General features: G+C 42.6%; 1 protein-coding gene across 1 annotated transcript in view; it reads left to right on the forward strand.

Moving 5' to 3' along the window:
* LOC124594074 (ATP-binding cassette sub-family C member 4-like) overlaps nt 1–17,693 on the forward strand; it is a 296,842-nt gene that overhangs the window by 131,017 nt on the left and 148,132 nt on the right. The window contains exon 10 of the mRNA XM_047132424.1: nt 1,843–2,129. Coding sequence (XP_046988380.1) covers nt 1,843–2,129 — 287 coding nt within the window. The remainder of the gene's footprint in view (nt 1–1,842; nt 2,130–17,693) is intronic.

Here is a 17,693-nt window from a genome sequence, read left to right on the forward strand (position 1 = left end):
CGCTGGTGACATAGTGGCGGTGGGGTCGATACCCCGCCCTTTGTTTATAGTAGTGGTGTCCTAATTGCCTGGTGGAGCATAACTGGAGGGGTGGAAGCCCATGGCCGCCAGAGCAGTGCTACGCAGCGGTGATGGCGGGACCGACAGTGGTGGGGACACTGGCAGCTGAGGTGGCTGTGGCTTGTGAAGCCACAAGCCTCGTTCTGGTGGGCGAGATGTGCTGCGCAGGACAGCGTTCTGGTGATGCCGTCTTTAACTGCGCTGACAACCATGCCGCAGCATACTACCAGGATGGAAGAGTGGATTGCACACTGAATGCTGTCAGCTCACAGACAGTAGAGAAAGAATAACGAAAAGTAAGTACACATGTCATAAACTCCCCTACTGCTGCCTCAAATAAAGAAAGAACACTGATTATATGTGCTACAAAAAACAAAGACAGGCCCATAAATTACCTGAAGCAGTCATGATGTCAGCTTGCCTCTATGATGCCATCACATCCCCGATGGCATCGGGGAGCTCATCCACACATTAGGGCATTGATGACTGGACTTAATGCAGCTCTCGTTCTTCTTGTGGTATTTGCTTGTCTGGGCCAGCATAGAGCCATCAGTCCAGCTCTCCAATATCGCCTACAAAAGTAACAACATATAGATTTAAAAAACAAATTATGGCACTATGAAAGAAATACAAAAAAAGAATATACACTTACTCGGCGTCTGTGATAGGTTTATCAGGGTTTTATTTCATGAGGCTGCTCCGGAGCCTGTACAGACTTGTCAGTTTGCATTTTCTCAGCCTCCAGCTGCCACTCGAGGTCAGCCAATATTTCCTGAATGTATGCTGTAACAAGAAGGAAACGATTTTCTAGAGAAAGAATACTACTGAATTGATAAACTCATGCTATAAACAACGAAAACATACTTTGAAACCTCAACACAGTGATTTTATGAATTCTTGCCTATAAAATTGTTTTATGGATCTGAAGACTCAGAGGAATGCAATAATGTAAATGTTCATCGAAATCCCAACACTCAGAGTAGCAAAAACACAAACACTTGCTATGAAAATACATACTGACGTAGCAATTCTTGCAAGTACTGCCTCAGATATTTCCCCCTGCCAATCATGCTGCTGATGCAGTTTGAAGATGCTGAAGATTCCATGGCGGTGTTATAAAATGGTTCAAATGGCTCTAAACACTATGAGACTTAACATCTGAGGTCATCGGTCCCCTAGACTTAGAACTACTTAAACCTAACTAACCTAAGGACATCACACACATCCACGTCTGAGGCGGGATTCGAACCTGCGACCGTAGCAACAGGCAGTGTTACATGATGACATCTCGACAAAGAGGCGAACGGATAGGTTGGAAAATTGGAAGGGGGAGGGTGGGGGGAATCCATGATGTCATCTAGTGACACATCTACACCAGGTGCAGGGTGGGGGAGGGGGCCGGGAGGGTCCACCACCTTGAATAAATTAAAATTGTTCTCGTATCCCCCTTACCTGACTTCTGGCCACGAAAGCCCAGTAATTTAGACTGCTATACAATAGATAATATATCATATGAAAAGATGTATATTGATGCTGTAGAAACAATATCTGAACATAATCCATAGTTTGTGTAACGACATCATGCATGATTTAAAATAATTAGTGATTAAAGGTGGAATTCATTTGTACTTAGATTTCAGTTATTTCGGAAATAATGGGTAAAATTTTAAACATGTTGACTCAAGAATCCATAACACTTTCAGGGGATAGCAATTCTTTCAGCGGCCCTGAAATCCGAAATAATATAGTCACTGCATATTTTGTTTCATATCACTTCCGCAGAGCTCCCTGTTATACCTACTGATAAACGAGTTGTCTCCGTCGTCTGGAAGCCTGAGGATTGGCGGGAATGTGTCGTACGCGAGCCAGGAGCCGTGGGTATTCGTGGGCAGCGTGCGGCAGAACATCCTGTTCGGACAGCCGTACGACCGGAAGAAGTACCAGCGGGTGGTGGAGGCGTGCGCCCTGTCCAAGGACTTTGAGCTACTGCCGTACGGCGACCAGACGCTGGTGGGCGAGAAGGGCATCACCCTCAGCGGCGGACAGAGGGCCAGGGTCAACCTCGCCAGGTATCTCAACTGATTGCGTACACTTCGCACAACCATATATTATACTTTAGCCGATTATATTAGAATACATTAATATAATGTGTGTCTCGATTATGAACATTTGTTTTCAGTGAGGAAAGTATTCTAGATGAAACTATACATGAAAGTCAGCAACTTAAAATATTTGGGCCTTAGTCTCTACCTCCTATCATTGTAAGCTCTGCAATAGTCCATTTTATCTTATTTATCTATCACGACGGGATACACGCCCTAATCTCTCCATCTGTCCATTCTTACTCTTTTAGCACAGTGGGAATATCGCTATAGTTTCTACTTCTATCACAGTGATATACACCTCATTGTTTTAATCAGTTATTTACCATGTCAGACTGCTACTTTGACATCGCTAGGTTATTGTTTTCGAACTTATACTGTTCATCTTCTACACTAACTTACTCTGAAAATGTCTTGTTAAACCATAAATGATTTGTAAAAGATGATCCCTGCACTGTATGTAGTTTGAACAGATAAAGTCTAAGTTTGAAGAAAGGGAAAAAAAAGAATAGAAATTCAGATTTTGATGTTGCATTTAGCATTTAATCTAGTAATGATCTCTTTAGTCTAAAGAATGTGGCGATACACTGACTGTACAACGTCGAAATGGGCTCTTTATTCATCATAGCATTTGTACACAAAGTCAGTCGCCGATTATCAGCCTAGTCGTCGTAAAATAATTTCAGTCATAAGACTGTAACAGAATTTTACGACTAAATGTTAACATTCTGCTATTCTTTCGGTCATACCTCTAAATGCCGGCATCAGATTAAACTGGCCATGCCCCACTCCTGCACTTTGGATTAGCCATTATTTGCTATTTTTCCCTGCGGGGTGGTTGTACTAAGCAAGTATTTTCGGACTTCTACTTAAGATATTCGTTCGTTCCGTAATTTCTCGATGCGAAAGTATAATATGGGTTGGCTTCTGAGATTAGTTCACTCTGCATTTGGTGAAACTCTTCCACCATTCGCTTAACTGTCTATATTCAACGATGTTTGTTAATGGTTATCTACTCAGTGGTTAGTCTCCATAAACCTTTCTGGTTACTCATTTTATTATTCCCGTTGCACCACCATTCTGAAAGCTATTCTTTGTGATTCTCTTTTACTTTTCCCTATGAAACCTCTACTATTCCTTTGCTTTTAATTTTACCTGTACAACTCAAGTCCTTCTTTCGATTAGCTCTCGATAGCCACATGGATTCTATCGTAATTTTCCACTTCTCTTCTACATTTAATTCACCGTTTTGCTTCTTTTAATTCTTCACACTTTCACTGTTTCTATCATCTGTCCTTTTTCTCCCTAGTTTTCCTCTATAGCTTTATTCTTCATTTTATTACTACACCTTTTATTACTTAAGCACCTCTCACATTCTACTTCACCTTTATTATACTTTAAGGGGCTCTTTCACTAATAAGGTTCTTTTTTATTTTTTCATTATAAATTGCCGTTTTTTTACTTATCCACTTCTAGTATTTTCAATCACACCTTACTCTATTTCTGATTTTCTCTCTTTTAGCCAAACCATTACCTTGGTGCTTGTCGTCTCCTTTCTAATCCCTGTCTATTTTCATTAATACAATTATTCCCCTTCTGGTTATCCTCATGTCAGTTTTGGAGACAGTTTCTACAGTAAAAGACTACTAACATACTTAGAGAACGATAATAGAATTAAAAGATTGCAGCCTGTAAAATGAAAAATGGATCAAAACTACAAACCGCTTTGGAAGATGTGGCACCACACACGTGTTCACTTACGTTGTGAACTCCCTGACCTTTTATTCCTTATGCTTACAAGGTGAGTCATCACCTGCCGACGACACTATCAACCGTTTATCCGATGGCTTCTTTCTTCTTTCCTCTACAACATGTAATTAAGCACATTTCCAGTGATGATAACAGTCTCTAAGACTCTTCCGTCCCCTCTCGCTGTTGAAACCTTTGGTATGTTCTATTACATGCTTCCTTTCGTAAAACACGCTTATCGTATCTTCCTAATTTGTACCAACGGCCGTGGTCCCTTCTTATCTGTGCCCTCACCATTACTAGACTTCTTTCCCATCGTCATCGTTAGAATTCTTATCTCATTCTAACTCATCTGACTCATCCCCGGTGTCGTAATCGGTGTCTGCATCATTTTCCTTTTGGTCTCTTTGCCTTTCCCTCGTATTCACTCTCATTTGTACTAACACTTCCTTGGACATTCGTTTTCTGACTTTACCATATCTTCTTTGTTTGTTTGTATTTCCAGTACTGAAGAATCGATTCCTGCATCGAAAGCCTCCGTCTTAGGGTTAATTTTCTTCTAACTTTCACTATTTCTAACTTTTTTCCTTTTTCTCCCTAGTTTTTCCCTACAACTTTCTTCTTCACCTTATTACTACACCTTTTATTACTTAGGTTCGTCTCACTTTCCACTCCACCTTTATTATGCTTTAAGGGGGTCTGACATCATTATTGAACCTAAATCAAAAATCCATTCCACTTACGTACTCCCTCAAAAAATCATTTTCATCATTTCTGATCTCAGGGACTTGTTCTCACTTTTACTCTCAGAGATTTCGAGTTGACTTTAATTTCTGATTTCAAACATTCTCAGTTTTTTGTCAATGAATCTGTTTCTGTTCTCAGATATTTGGTAATTTTTCAAAGATTCTAAAAGCTGTCGGTTTGCTTTCATTGCTTCTAATAACTGCTTGAATAACATGTCTGTCCTTATGTGTATCTTTCTTGGTGAGCTGGTATATTCCGATTGCTTCAAATGTAGCTCATCCCTGTCTTTCTCTCCCGGTCTTCATTGTTTAGTTCCTTCTTTTTCCATGCCAGGTTCTCCTCTTACCTCACCATGACTTTCAGCCATATAATCCTGTTCCCCTTTTGTTCCCAGTAGATCATCTCTCTTTCATTCATCACTCACACCCCTCTTATCAATAAGTTCCTGCTCTTTCATATTGATCCCACTCATCTGGAAAATCCCCAACACCCCCCCCCCCTCTCTCATCGATACAAGCACACTTTTGATATCAAATTAATTAACTAACTAATTAAATTGATCAATTAATTGCGCCCAGCCCTCCTCCTTCATCCCCTAATTCCCCCATCCTCTCCTCCATCTGGAAATTGGCGACAAAAACTTGGTGGGAAGAGCTCAGTCCCTCAGTCCCTCTCCTCCCTTTCTCTCCCCTCCCCATCTGGAAAATGGTGAGAAATGCTCAGTCTGTGCTGAGCTGTAGGGCTATGCAAGGATTATGTTGCGCAAGAACTACATGTCCTAATTATGTAATTACACTGCTGCAGCTTGGAGGTGTTGTCTTGTTCGAAAATTTTCGTGTGTGTGATTACCTTGACGTGCACCTCGACTCAGATAGTGCACAATGCCACCACCAGAGGACGTCCATCTTCCTCACCTCTCGTACCACCCCTCCTCACCCCACTCAGTAAAAACTGGCTAGAAAAATCGCTCAGTCTGTGCTGAGCTGGTGGTCTGGAAGGATCCCACGACAAGAACTTCAGCTACATTGCAGAAGGCTTAATAATATATTGTTTATTTATAAAATTCGGTTTGAATACCAGTTTTCAGGTGTTGGATCTCTTTATTGGCAAGAAAAACACATCAGTCTCTGCCGTTTATTTAATTTTGCAAGATGCAGGTGTTGTAAAATACCTCGAAAAGAAGTAATTAAATACTTGAATAGTCTGATTTCTCCAAGTCATGCTAGGAATACCGTCATGAAATCGCCATCAACATAAAACACTCACTACACGTAATCACACAGTTACAAACCGCAGTAAACCTATCTGGTGAAAAACGTTCTTTTCACGTCTTCACGTGCGCCGCACTGCACCACACACAGCAGATCACTGGCAGCCTTTTGAGTCCAGAGCGCTGGACTGCGGCACCAGCCCTCTTTCGAAGGACGAAAGCGTGATAACAGATGTCAGCTTCATTTGATATTTGATACCAGACTCGATTCCTGTTTTGCTTCCAAACACACACCTTACGCACCAGGTCATTGGAAGCAGCTGCTCTATGTGCTCATCCTTCTTTGTAGATACTGACTGAGTTAGTTCACAATCCTCACCCCCTCGCCGCTCTGGCTGCTTCCTGTCAGACAGAGCATCAGATGGTGACAAGGCAACTCTTTGATATTGATACCTGGGAAATTCCTGTCGCAACATATGCTCTCTCTCTCTCTCTCTCTCTCTCTCTCTCTCTCTCTCTCAAGTGGCTACTTCCTGCCCAGCGAGCACCTGTCGCATGCCACTGGAAACCAAACTGGCCCCTCTTTTGTTTTGAAGGAAGTAGTGGGTACCTGGTAAATCAACAGCTCTCCATTTGCTCATTCATTCTTAGGACTGACAAATTTGGCGGAAAAATCCGGGGCTATCTGGGTTTCAACCCCACAACTGCCGGGTTTCCCGACCCTAATCGTCCGCAGCTCGTGGCCTAGTGGCTAGCGTTGCTGTCTTTGGATCACAGGGTCCCGAGTTCCCGGCCGGGTTGAGGATTTTCTCTGCCCAGGGGCTGGGTGTTCGTGTTGTCCTCATCATTTCATCATCATCATCATCATTCGTGACACTCGCTAGATTTGACTGTGTAAAAAAATTGATACTTTGTACAGGCGCTGATGACAGCGCAGTTTTGCGCCTCACAAACCAAAATCATCACCCAACCCTGCTCTTCCCTCTTCTTTATTTTCGTTTCATCTTCTTAGTGGATGCTGTCACAGTTACGTAGTGTGGTGGTAAATCCGTTACATTGGAGGTAGCTGAAAATGATAGTGAGAATTTCAAGTTTCAGTTAAACTGCGCTATGTCCTCAAACAATTTGCGAGTGACAGCACAGGAGTTTGACTGGAGTGTGCTCACAATATCACTGTCGGAAACAATTAATTGATCAATCGGGAATTTGACGTCATGACTGGAAGCAATGCTGTATAAAATGATAGCTGTAATTTCAAATATCGGCAGGAATCCATACCGCTGTGTAATTCCCGACCACACACAAGTGTGCTAATTGCGTTTTAAAGCACTATAGAGTTCCCAAGCTATATCAGGAAGAATAAGAAGAGAAAATGGTCTACTGCGTGTAACAACAACAGATTACCTTTATTTAAACAAATACTACTTCACCATTCCGCTGCAAAACAGAGTCCACTGGGATGTACTGAGAAGGACTGGACGTCACACACAGCAGCCATCACTGTATGGAAAGGGCACTATGTGAACACATGCACTTAAATCATGATACATTCCATAGTAGCTGTCACAATGTTGGAGATTGAGGAAACTTCAGTAGCCCACCATCGCATGTTGGCCATATTGGCAGCTGCGCGCTCATCTCCTAGCATCAACACACTGACCATTCCAGATGCTCAGAAGTAGGAGAGAGTGCCGCCTTCTCTGCCTAGCTGTCAATAGATAAATTTACGTGGGGGAGGGGAGGGATGCGACTGATTGTCCAGTGCAGACACTCGCCATATTGAATATCCTCATATTTTTACGTGAAAATCGGAGAATACTCGCAACACACGCGATTGCGGAGTCTGTCCAACATAAACTATTCACCCAACCAGAGGGTGACACATTTAGGCCAACTGCACCCTTGTACCCCACCTGACCAGTGTGCCTCAGCGGTGGCTGGGCGTTAAGCCAGAAATGTCCATATGTTCTGGCTACCAGCTACCCCCGCCATGTGCCCAGACGCCAAGCAGTCCACATTTTATGAGTTTAATTACAATTAAAAATTACGACTGCTGCACCAATCTGGTGACTTCGACAGTGAGCTAAGTACTGGAAATATCTCCCCCCCCCCCTTACGACTGTGGCTCGGGAAATATCAATTTCACATATAAACCTAGATCCTCCTCAAGACTGGACATTATTTTCCTTGTAAAATCTCTTATACCCCTTACAGCTATCGATGCTTTGAAATCGCAGTTTTAAACGTCTGATTTATATTCCGCTTAGAACCGAACGTAATCCCATCCGCTCTATTTTCTTTTCACACGTCGGAACACCGACCACAGTAACGCTACACTCCAACACATACACATTTCAGACAAGCAGTGCGATTACTGTTTATGTGGATATAGAGTAGGAAAAATTATGGTATCACAATCACACTGGCTAGGTATCTTCATTGCCCTCAATTCTAGAAAATTATTTAACATTTAGGTCTTCCAGTCCATCAGATTCGGGACGAGACTGCTGGTATTTTCAGTCAGCACTTCCGGAAGGTGGTGCATCCCGCTAAGATTCACAAACAAGTGTTCTAAAGTATACGTGTCCGGTACTATGTGATAATCAACAGCACTCCCGCAGACGAAAGGGTTGGAAAGACATCACCGATATTGTCTGTGGGTTGTAATAAACAGCGCAGTCGATAGTGAGGATCCGCTTAGGGGGGCCTATGAGAGGATGTTCTGTATGTACATGGTGTTACAGCCATATCACCTGCCCTCTTTGTACGCTATAGCAGATCCAGGTGAACCCTTGCATTGGTATATTTTGCAGGTGTTTTCAAAATGAATCTATCACCCCTTTCAGTCGGGTTATACTAGCCACTGCATTAAAACCACAAACCTGAAAGGTGAATGTGTGTCAGGTGTTGGAAATATGTTTCCTGCATTGGACTATTAACAGCATTTCATTCCACTTGACTAATAAATCGGAAACCACCCTGCTTTAACATTATGTGATGTTTAAGCGCAGAACCGTGTAGCCTTGGGAGTGTGTATTTGTGTTCTACAATCTTTTCTCTCTTTCCAGTGTCTTATTGGTATGGAATATATGCATTACAACAATAAAACAGAATTGATAGCACAAGTGATTTACGTAAAATTTTGCGAACTCCTTCCATATGGAACTCAATCATGCATAGACCATATGTTTCCTCTTCTTCTCCTTAATCGCCTGTTATATCACCATAACATCCTCAAATGTATGAGGCTCGTATCTGGTATACACCAATGAGTAGTGATAACTTCCTCAGCATGCATGTATTTACAGAGATTGTGTGTAATTGGATGGAAGATGTGAGTAAGATTGGTACGTAACGGTCTTTGCAGAACAGTAGTTACAGTATTGGAATGAGAATAATACCGGTCTATATCATTAGCGTCTGTCTGTTGTGCGAGTTTGGGCCACATCTTTCCGAAAACAAAATATGAAAGTGCATTGATTACGTGGAACTCAGCTCGTTCTGTTCCTTCAAGAGACTTCAAATGCCGCGGATATAGAACTCTCCTACTTCTCGTCAGTTCCTAATTAAATCAGAGATACTGGTGCAGGGGGGTTTGGTTGAAGAGAGAGGAAGAGTTATGAGGTGCATAGAGACAGGCCATCTAGAGTTTTGTTCAGGATCCTCAGCTGATACGGGCAGCTCGTTTCGAAACAAAGGACGGAGCGCTGCTGTGGGAATGATTCGTCTGTTGCGGTGGTAATCATCAAAGGTGTTGGTGAGATCTTTCAGTATCAGATTTTATCCTGTGAATGCGAGAATACTTTGTGACTCCCATCAACACAGGGGGAGGTTGCCAATCAACATTTTATCGAATTTATAAAGTGTTTAGGCTAAGGAACGTAGTTCCTGCACCTGCTCTCTGGTGCTGGCTATATCCCACATTACAAATCAGAATTTGTATCACCTGATGTGAGCAGTGTGACAGCGTTTACATGTCCACGTGCATACAGCACGCGCAAAGTAATGGAGGTGGTGGTTCAGCAACGATAAAGGAACTGAAACCCATGCTGCAGTGTTATTGGCTGATAGCGTCACGATATCGGCGCGATGAGACGGTTGACGTAAGAAGTTTTTGAGAGCTATGGTTTAGAACACGAGTACTGGGTAAAACAAGTTGAGATTACGTAAAAACATGGTAAAATTGCAAAATTGGTAGGAAATACATAAAACTGAGGAAAAATACGATAAAAATGATTGTTATACAGTTCGTATCTCTGCAATTTTCTCATCTGTCATTGACAATAGTATCGTAGACCGAATTATTAGCTTTACCGGACTCCAATATACGCTCCCACTGAACTGTAGATCATTCCAACGATACGATGGATAGAGTGTGAAAGGAAATATGTATATCAGTAACCACCGCCTCTCACGTCAATGTATGATGACGTTGCACTCATGGTGAAACGAATCCATTTATTTACGAGATCCAAAGAGAAATCTACAGTCTGTTCTCGATTCTGATTGGCTGGAAGATCTGTATGCTAAATCATTTCGAAGCAGTGACGAAACCGAGACATCTCGTGGGCATGAGACGTCCGGGGTGCTGAGATGATGTTTTCGCAGAAATTAGCTGATACCTTCCACGTTACACTTCCTACATTAATTGTGCCAGTTCTTCCCACTCTGGCATACACCGACTATCGTGCAAGAATGTACGTAACATAAAAGATGCGAGGGCTTTTTAATTGTAAGTACGCCCTTTACCCCTCGACCAATACAAAAGTGTCCAAAATTAACGTAACAAACCGTTATTTCCCCGTCCTATGTCTAATTCACGATATAATCATTCAAACTGTCCACCAAATGTCCGTTAGATCGTGTTCTGCGCGGAAGATGGCATCCCGGTCAACGGACAACCATGCCAACGATGAGGTCTGAGCACCGATGAAACGTAGTAGTGTGGAAGACCTAAATGTTGAATAATTTCTTATAACTAAGGACAATCGACCCACCTGCCAGTGTGAGGGTGGACATAACATAATTTTTGCGGATACTACACACATATATACGATAATTGCGCTACTTGTGTGAAATGTATGCGTGTTGGAGTGTAAAGTAACTGTGGTGAGTGTTCCAGCATGTGCAAAGAAAACGATGTGTGTGGGACTATGCCCAATCAGAAGGGGTGGGGAAGGTATAGATTTGATGTGGAAAATTGCGATTTCAGTGCATCGGTAGCTGTAAGTGGTTGGAAGGTTTTATGTGGAAAATTATGTCCATTCATAAGGAGGATATAGATTTACATGCGAAATTGATATTTCCCACCAATTCTTTCTGGAAGGGATGGAGGAGGGAGGGCATAAGGGATGGGGGTGTGGGACATCCACTGGTGATGGGGTTATGCCCTATTGCAGTCGACCACTGCGCATCAAGGTGAGCACAGACGAGAATTTTCCAGCAAGACAGCATATCCAATCTGTAGCAGTGTAATTACATAATGAGGACATGTACGTAGTTACTGGACAAGGTAGTACTTGTACCTTCCAGTCCAACAGCTCAGCACAGACGGAGCGTTTCTTGTCTTCTTTTAAGGTGTGGGGTGGGGAGGGTAGAGGATGGGATGCGAGGGGAGGGACTGAGCTTCTCCCGCCATTTTCCAACAGGGTAGCACCCAAAATAAAGAAAATAAACTACTTCCCCTCCAGCAGCTCAGCACAGACTGAACCTTTTGCTGTCAATGTCCAGATAGGGAGGAGGGTTGGGGAATTTCCCAAAAGGGGATGGGGATATTTAATTGGTCAATTTAATTAATTAGTCACTTAATTTGATATAAAAAATGTGTGTGTGTGTGTGGTGAGGGGGGTATGTCGGGATTTCCGAGAGGTGTGGGGAAGGAGGGGGACGAGTGGGGGGAGATTTGTCAGAAGGAGTGATTATTCAGCTAACAGAACAGTAGGTCTGTCCCTGAATATACGATTGCCCCTGAATGTATGCACCAGTACAAACAAATGGCGCAGGACCTGTTTACCCTACGACAATTACTATGCGCTATGTTGTTTTTACGCGATGTACATTGTGTATGTTCATAACACAATAAAAAATGCATTTCCGTCTATCCTGCCTCAACAAAATCGGTTGTGGACCCACTATCACATATTTCAATTTGTCCCAAAATGATCGAGACAGCATGTATCCTCCTTAATCTTGGTTTATTGATGCAGATAAGTAGTCTAATTACTAGATCATCTGATCATGGTGGCCGCTTGTGCCTACAAGCTCTCTAATCGGACACTGATGATTCGAAGTTTATTGTTGGTTAAGCCCAGATTATATCACTATATCTACTGAAACCTTCTCTGTCGCTAACCATGTCAAGGTGTTGGTGCTGTGTCAGAGGAAAGAAATCCCTCAGTTTCTTTAATCGATATGGTTCTTCAGTTTAAATATTTTTTTCAGTTTGGAGATAAGCCAATTAGCAGCTTTAGTTACTCCAAGTTGTCCCCAGCTGCAGAAGGGCCTCTGGGCTTTCGGTATATGCCCCCACCCCACCCCGCCTTCGCCCCGCCCTCTCCACTCCATCCACGCGCTGTGCACCGCTCTGGTGGCAGCAAACTTCGTTCGTTCACTATACTGACTTCTTGAAACGAAATGTAGAAATTGCAGTGCAACCACGTACTCAAATTCACCCAGACGGACAAGAATGACCACAACGCCGGAAAGGCGGTGGCCAAACTGCAGAAACTCTGGTTCACTGTGCATTTACAAGCCAAAGATTAGCACAGTTCAGCAAAAGACAATTCTGTGCTATTCAGATTAAAAAGTATGTTAGTGGTTCTGTCATTCTAGCGTTTTGGTAGCAGTTAACCTGGTCCACAATTTGCATCGCACAAATATTACGATGTTGATTGCAAAACGTTGTCTAAAATGATTACTGAATTGAAATATCTAACTCGTGTTAAGGTAGCAAAAATGTACCATTACTAAAATAATGCCTCTTTATGTGAATTCAAAACACAAACTACTAATTCACGGGAACTTGTTCTAGCTCCTCTTACGGTGCTGTGACTGTACTGCTTTCGTTAGTGATCGTTGGATCCACTCTGCTGTTCCATGACTTCAGCAGCGTCCTGAATTCCACAGTTTCCTTACACTTTCCGTTCTGGACTTGTCATTCTTCAGCGTATGCGGATGAAATAAAAGGAATTACTAAGTGATGGACAAGTCTGCTGTCTTCTTTCATGAAAAGCGATTCGTAGAAAAATCCCAGGTTCTTTCAGAGTTCAGGAATAATACCGATCCAATAACGAGGTCTTTAAAATGTCATTAACTGGTGATAGTCTGGGACGCTGCAGCCCATCCGACTCCAGGATTTCATCACTCAAAAGTAGAAACAAGGTTCCGTCTGAATGTTATTAATATTAAACACGTCATCATAGTTCTTGTTGCGTCCTTTGCGGTGCCAGAGGTCCCTTTGAACGGTCAGCAGGTTTTTAGCGTGGTAGGCAGTCGCCGTAACCCGGATTTTAGAGACACGACCTCGTTACTACTAAGACTGCCTCAGTACTCGCACCACAGACGTCTCCAATAACGTTTCCCTGTCTTCCAGCGCCGAGGTGACTCACTCCGTTCTGGCCAATGTAACACGCACAGAACGGAATTTACCGTTTTGTAGAGTCGTCACTAAGAAAGGCTTCAACATCAAAAACTTCGCTGCCCCACTTGCCTTTAAATCAGCATCCGTTATACATCAGCCACGCACAACGGACCTCTGCTCGCTGTCTTGTCGGCGACGCCCAACAACAAGCGGTTTTTCCACGAGAAAGACACAGCGCCGTTGGCTTTGCCATTCGTCGTCTCTCACTGGCTCTCGTGGACTTCATTCAATGAACATTATTCTGAAAATCCATAGCGTTGATAAATACAGACAGTTATTTATATTACCTTGTTCTTACGGTCTTTACAGTTACTCATTCCTTTGATTTATCAGCTTACATTCAACACTATTTCAAAATTCGAAAAGACCTGAACACTGTTTTCACCAGTCATCAGGTGCGCTGAAATGTGACCGTATACGGGTGCCGGAAAAACACCACAACGTCACTCCACTCAAGCTTTGTGAGGTTACACTATATTTTCACACAAAATAATGGATATGTAAAATATAGCATAAGCGTTACAGGACGAAATAGAATTTCAGTTAAATTTACGAGTAAATCACATTCACTATTCGTAAGTGTGAAAGTGCTTCCAAAGAAGATTCGATTACGTCATGTTTTTGTGTTTCAAATGGGACTCAGGCTGCTGTGAATGACACAGTGAGGACTTCCTCGACTAGCTTTCTGTATAGGACGAATTGTCATTTGACGTTAATTGGATTGTTGCAGCAAACGGCATCGAAGTACCACATCAGTAAACCATAAAATTTCATTTAGTTTGTTAAAAAGTGTTTACCTCAGCTAGACGTCAATAGTGTTTGTATGTATGGCACTGAGACGTAAGATGAACATCGTTGTTGATCTACGACATGTTCCGTGCTGCATCAGATTGCCTAGTTAGAAAAAAATTGATTTTTAAGGTCTATTTAATACGAAGGTGCAGGTATTGCCTAATCCAAGTTATCCTTCGTTTTATCAATGATATGCAATTGAATTTTGATAGTGAAAGAAGCGACAAATGAGAGGAAAAATTGGAGGACATTATGATTTGTAGTCTATAGTTACACAATTAGCTGTCGATTTGTATACCAGGTAAGGACTCTAAACAACTGAACGTTGCTCTCGAGCATGTAGCACTACCGTCTCGAATCGAGTATTCTAGTCACCTTCTCTACTGATAATTTCATACATTATTCAAAATTCATATCGCTTAATATTATACCGATATTTAAACCTAGAAGATTACCACTCGATGGACGCCAGTAAGAGACGAAGTTTACGGATATCTTTCAGTAGTAATTATGTGTATCTGTCCTTTGACTCTTTTCGCATAAGTAACCTGCCGCATTTCCAAGCGACGGAGGACACGACAAGTGCCCAACAAATATGAGAATCGAAAGCGGCTAACGGTGCAGGTTGCTGTAATGAAAGCTAACTGAATGTCCACCAGGCAGTGTCCCTTGTTCACTGTGATTAGTGTCAGCAGTTTTTGGTCCCTCATACAAAACCCCTCCATAATGAGTATGCATCTCGGTGTAGTAATTTGAAATAACGAAGTTTCCAATTGTTAGATTGTAGTTTATATTTTTCGAACGTCTGCATCAGACGGCAAAATAGGGTTACGGTATAAACCTAGTGTAAAATAAAATAAAATGATGATCAGTAATAAAGAGAACATAAGTGTATAAATTCCTATCAATCGGTAGCCAGAATAAAATCCTCGGGATGACAGAGCAAAATTGTGATACTTCATTAATATAATCACCAGACAGACATGTCGGCAAAAGTATCTCATGACTGGGGAATCTTTTAGTTAAGAGTCAGGGTGGAAGATAGATTCCGACAAAATATCTTGGCAGGCACACATCTATCACAACGGTGAACATGATATTTGTAAAAGATGAAGCGTCTGGACACAGGAAGCATCAAGTTACCGCTTGGAGCTCAGCCAAGGCGCCGTGCACGTGGTGACGACATGCCAAAACGGCGACTAGGTGAGGGGTCGAGGCCGAGCTCACCATACAGTCCAGCTACGAATTTGGCTATTAGACGGAAGTTAGTCACATGGGGACGGAACATTCCAGCAGCCCACAGCCCACAAAGCTACTGAAGGGAGTTGTGTGCGACCAGCCCCAAGTGGATTAAGCCCTTTAATTAGAGTGTAAAAGTACAGCCTCAACCAGTATCAAATGCGTGTAGGAGAGTAGCAGAGTATGACAGTAAGTGATACAGACAATCAACGAAGGAGCCAGCAGTTTAGACAGCAGCAGCTACTGATGGAATAGTAGTATCTCATCCACGAGAAGACAATACTAGTCTGGATGATAGGTAAGTATCAGACCTATGTGCCTGATATCTGTTTAACTGAATAGTGTTCAAAAGAGAGAGTCTGTCTCTGTCTCCAATAGCTGAATTCATTTGGTAGTAGGCACAGGTAGCTGTATTGTGCTTGTCTCTTGTGTATTAGGCGAAAGGGTTGCTGGTGTAAAAATTAAGCCAAGCCGCCTTACTAATTAGGCCAAGTGGCCATTGATGGCCATTGATGCAGTAGACGGCATAACAGATGGCCACAATTGCACTTGTCCCTGAGTTATTAACCCCAGATAGTGCATCTAATAGGGATTAGAGGAAGAGGCTAGGTGATTCTAGTCTCTTGATAATGGGAAGCTGATTGAAATAGGATAGAATCTCAGTAAAAGGAGTTTCGTTAGTAAAAAGATGTAATTCATGTACATCTGCGTAAATGGATTTGTTGGTCAGACACCTCGCAAATAAGCATGTCTAATGTTACATAAACATACTGAAAGAGTACATACCATATAGGTACCTTGTCAAATCACTATCCCCGTTGCGCTGTGGCTGGCTCATGTCATGCCTTGGATTAAACCTTAATTGCTGTTCTGTATTTAGTCTCCCGCGGTTATCGCGGTTATCGAGATTATGCTGTTATCCTCTCTCTCCGCGAGTGGCAGCAGCGGTGTGTATCGATATTCACACCTTGTACTATCTTTGGCCTGGCGCTTATAGTTTCCGGCTGTGCTGCGTGCGAGGAGTTGGTCGGTTGACGTGGAGCAGCTAGGAAATCTCCTCGGCGCGTAGTTTGGCCAAGGCCGTTGGCGGCGTCCGAGCGCGGTCGGAGTGTAAGGGGCTGTACCCATTGCTACGAGGTCCGTGGCTCACCGATCCTGTACACGAAAGTTGAGTGAGCAAGTGACGACTGTTCACATTGTATCGTTTGGATTTCGTTATCGGCTGTTGGGACATTCCCGCTAGCAATAAGGTGTGTTTTCAAGTTGGCAAATTTTAGCCACCCACCGGTGGAGTTTAAGTGTACTTGGTTATTTTGAATTGAAGTGCACCGGCGGAACCTTCTGCCTTGTGGCCGTTAAAGTTCCGGTTACCTGCCCTGGCCATTGACGTACATTCAGCCAGTGTATTTTCCTCATCGTGTTGTCGCTGTCCAGCACGGTGTGTAGTTTGACAGCTCAATGTATAATTGGTTGTGGGCGCCAATGCCTTCTACGTTGTTCCATTGAACTCCCTGTTGTGTGCTGGTCGGGTGGAGCGGAAGTTATCTCGTCGGTGGGTTCGTTGACTGTCTGTCGGTTGTGTTGTCGTCGGATCGAGAATGCTGCCTGTCTCACCTAAGCGAGCGTTAGTGTTTGAATTCCAGGCTATCCCTCGGAAACTTTGAGCGCCGTTGGGTGTACTGTCTTTTCTTATTTGTTCTTGTTGTTTGTATTTGTATGGCTTCTAGGCGATTTTTAAATTAAAGTTGTTTTGCTCGTAAGGCGTAAGATTGTTTAGGCCTTCAGCCTAATCTACAGAACTGTTTTAAGGTAAGGCCTTGACCTTTTAAAAATTTATTTTGGTTTGATGGACCTTCAGCCGATTTTTTTATTAAAGTTGTTTTGCTCTTAAGGTGTCAGATTGTTTGGGCCTTCAGCCTAATTAAAGAACTGTTTTAAGATAAGGCCTTTTGGCCTTTTAAAAATTTATTTTGGTTTGATTCTTAAGTGATGGGCCTTCAGCCGATTTTTAAATTAAAGTTTTGCTCTTAAGATGTCAGATTGTTTGGGCCTTCATCCTAATTAAAGAACTGTTTTAAAATAAGGCCTTTGCCTTTTAAAAATTTAATTTTGGTTTGAGTCTTAAGAGATGGGCCTTCCGCCGATTTTTTTAAAA

This window comes from Schistocerca americana, chromosome 2 (genome assembly GCF_021461395.2).
Source record: "Schistocerca americana isolate TAMUIC-IGC-003095 chromosome 2, iqSchAmer2.1, whole genome shotgun sequence".
NCBI lineage: Eukaryota > Metazoa > Arthropoda > Insecta > Orthoptera > Acrididae > Schistocerca > Schistocerca americana.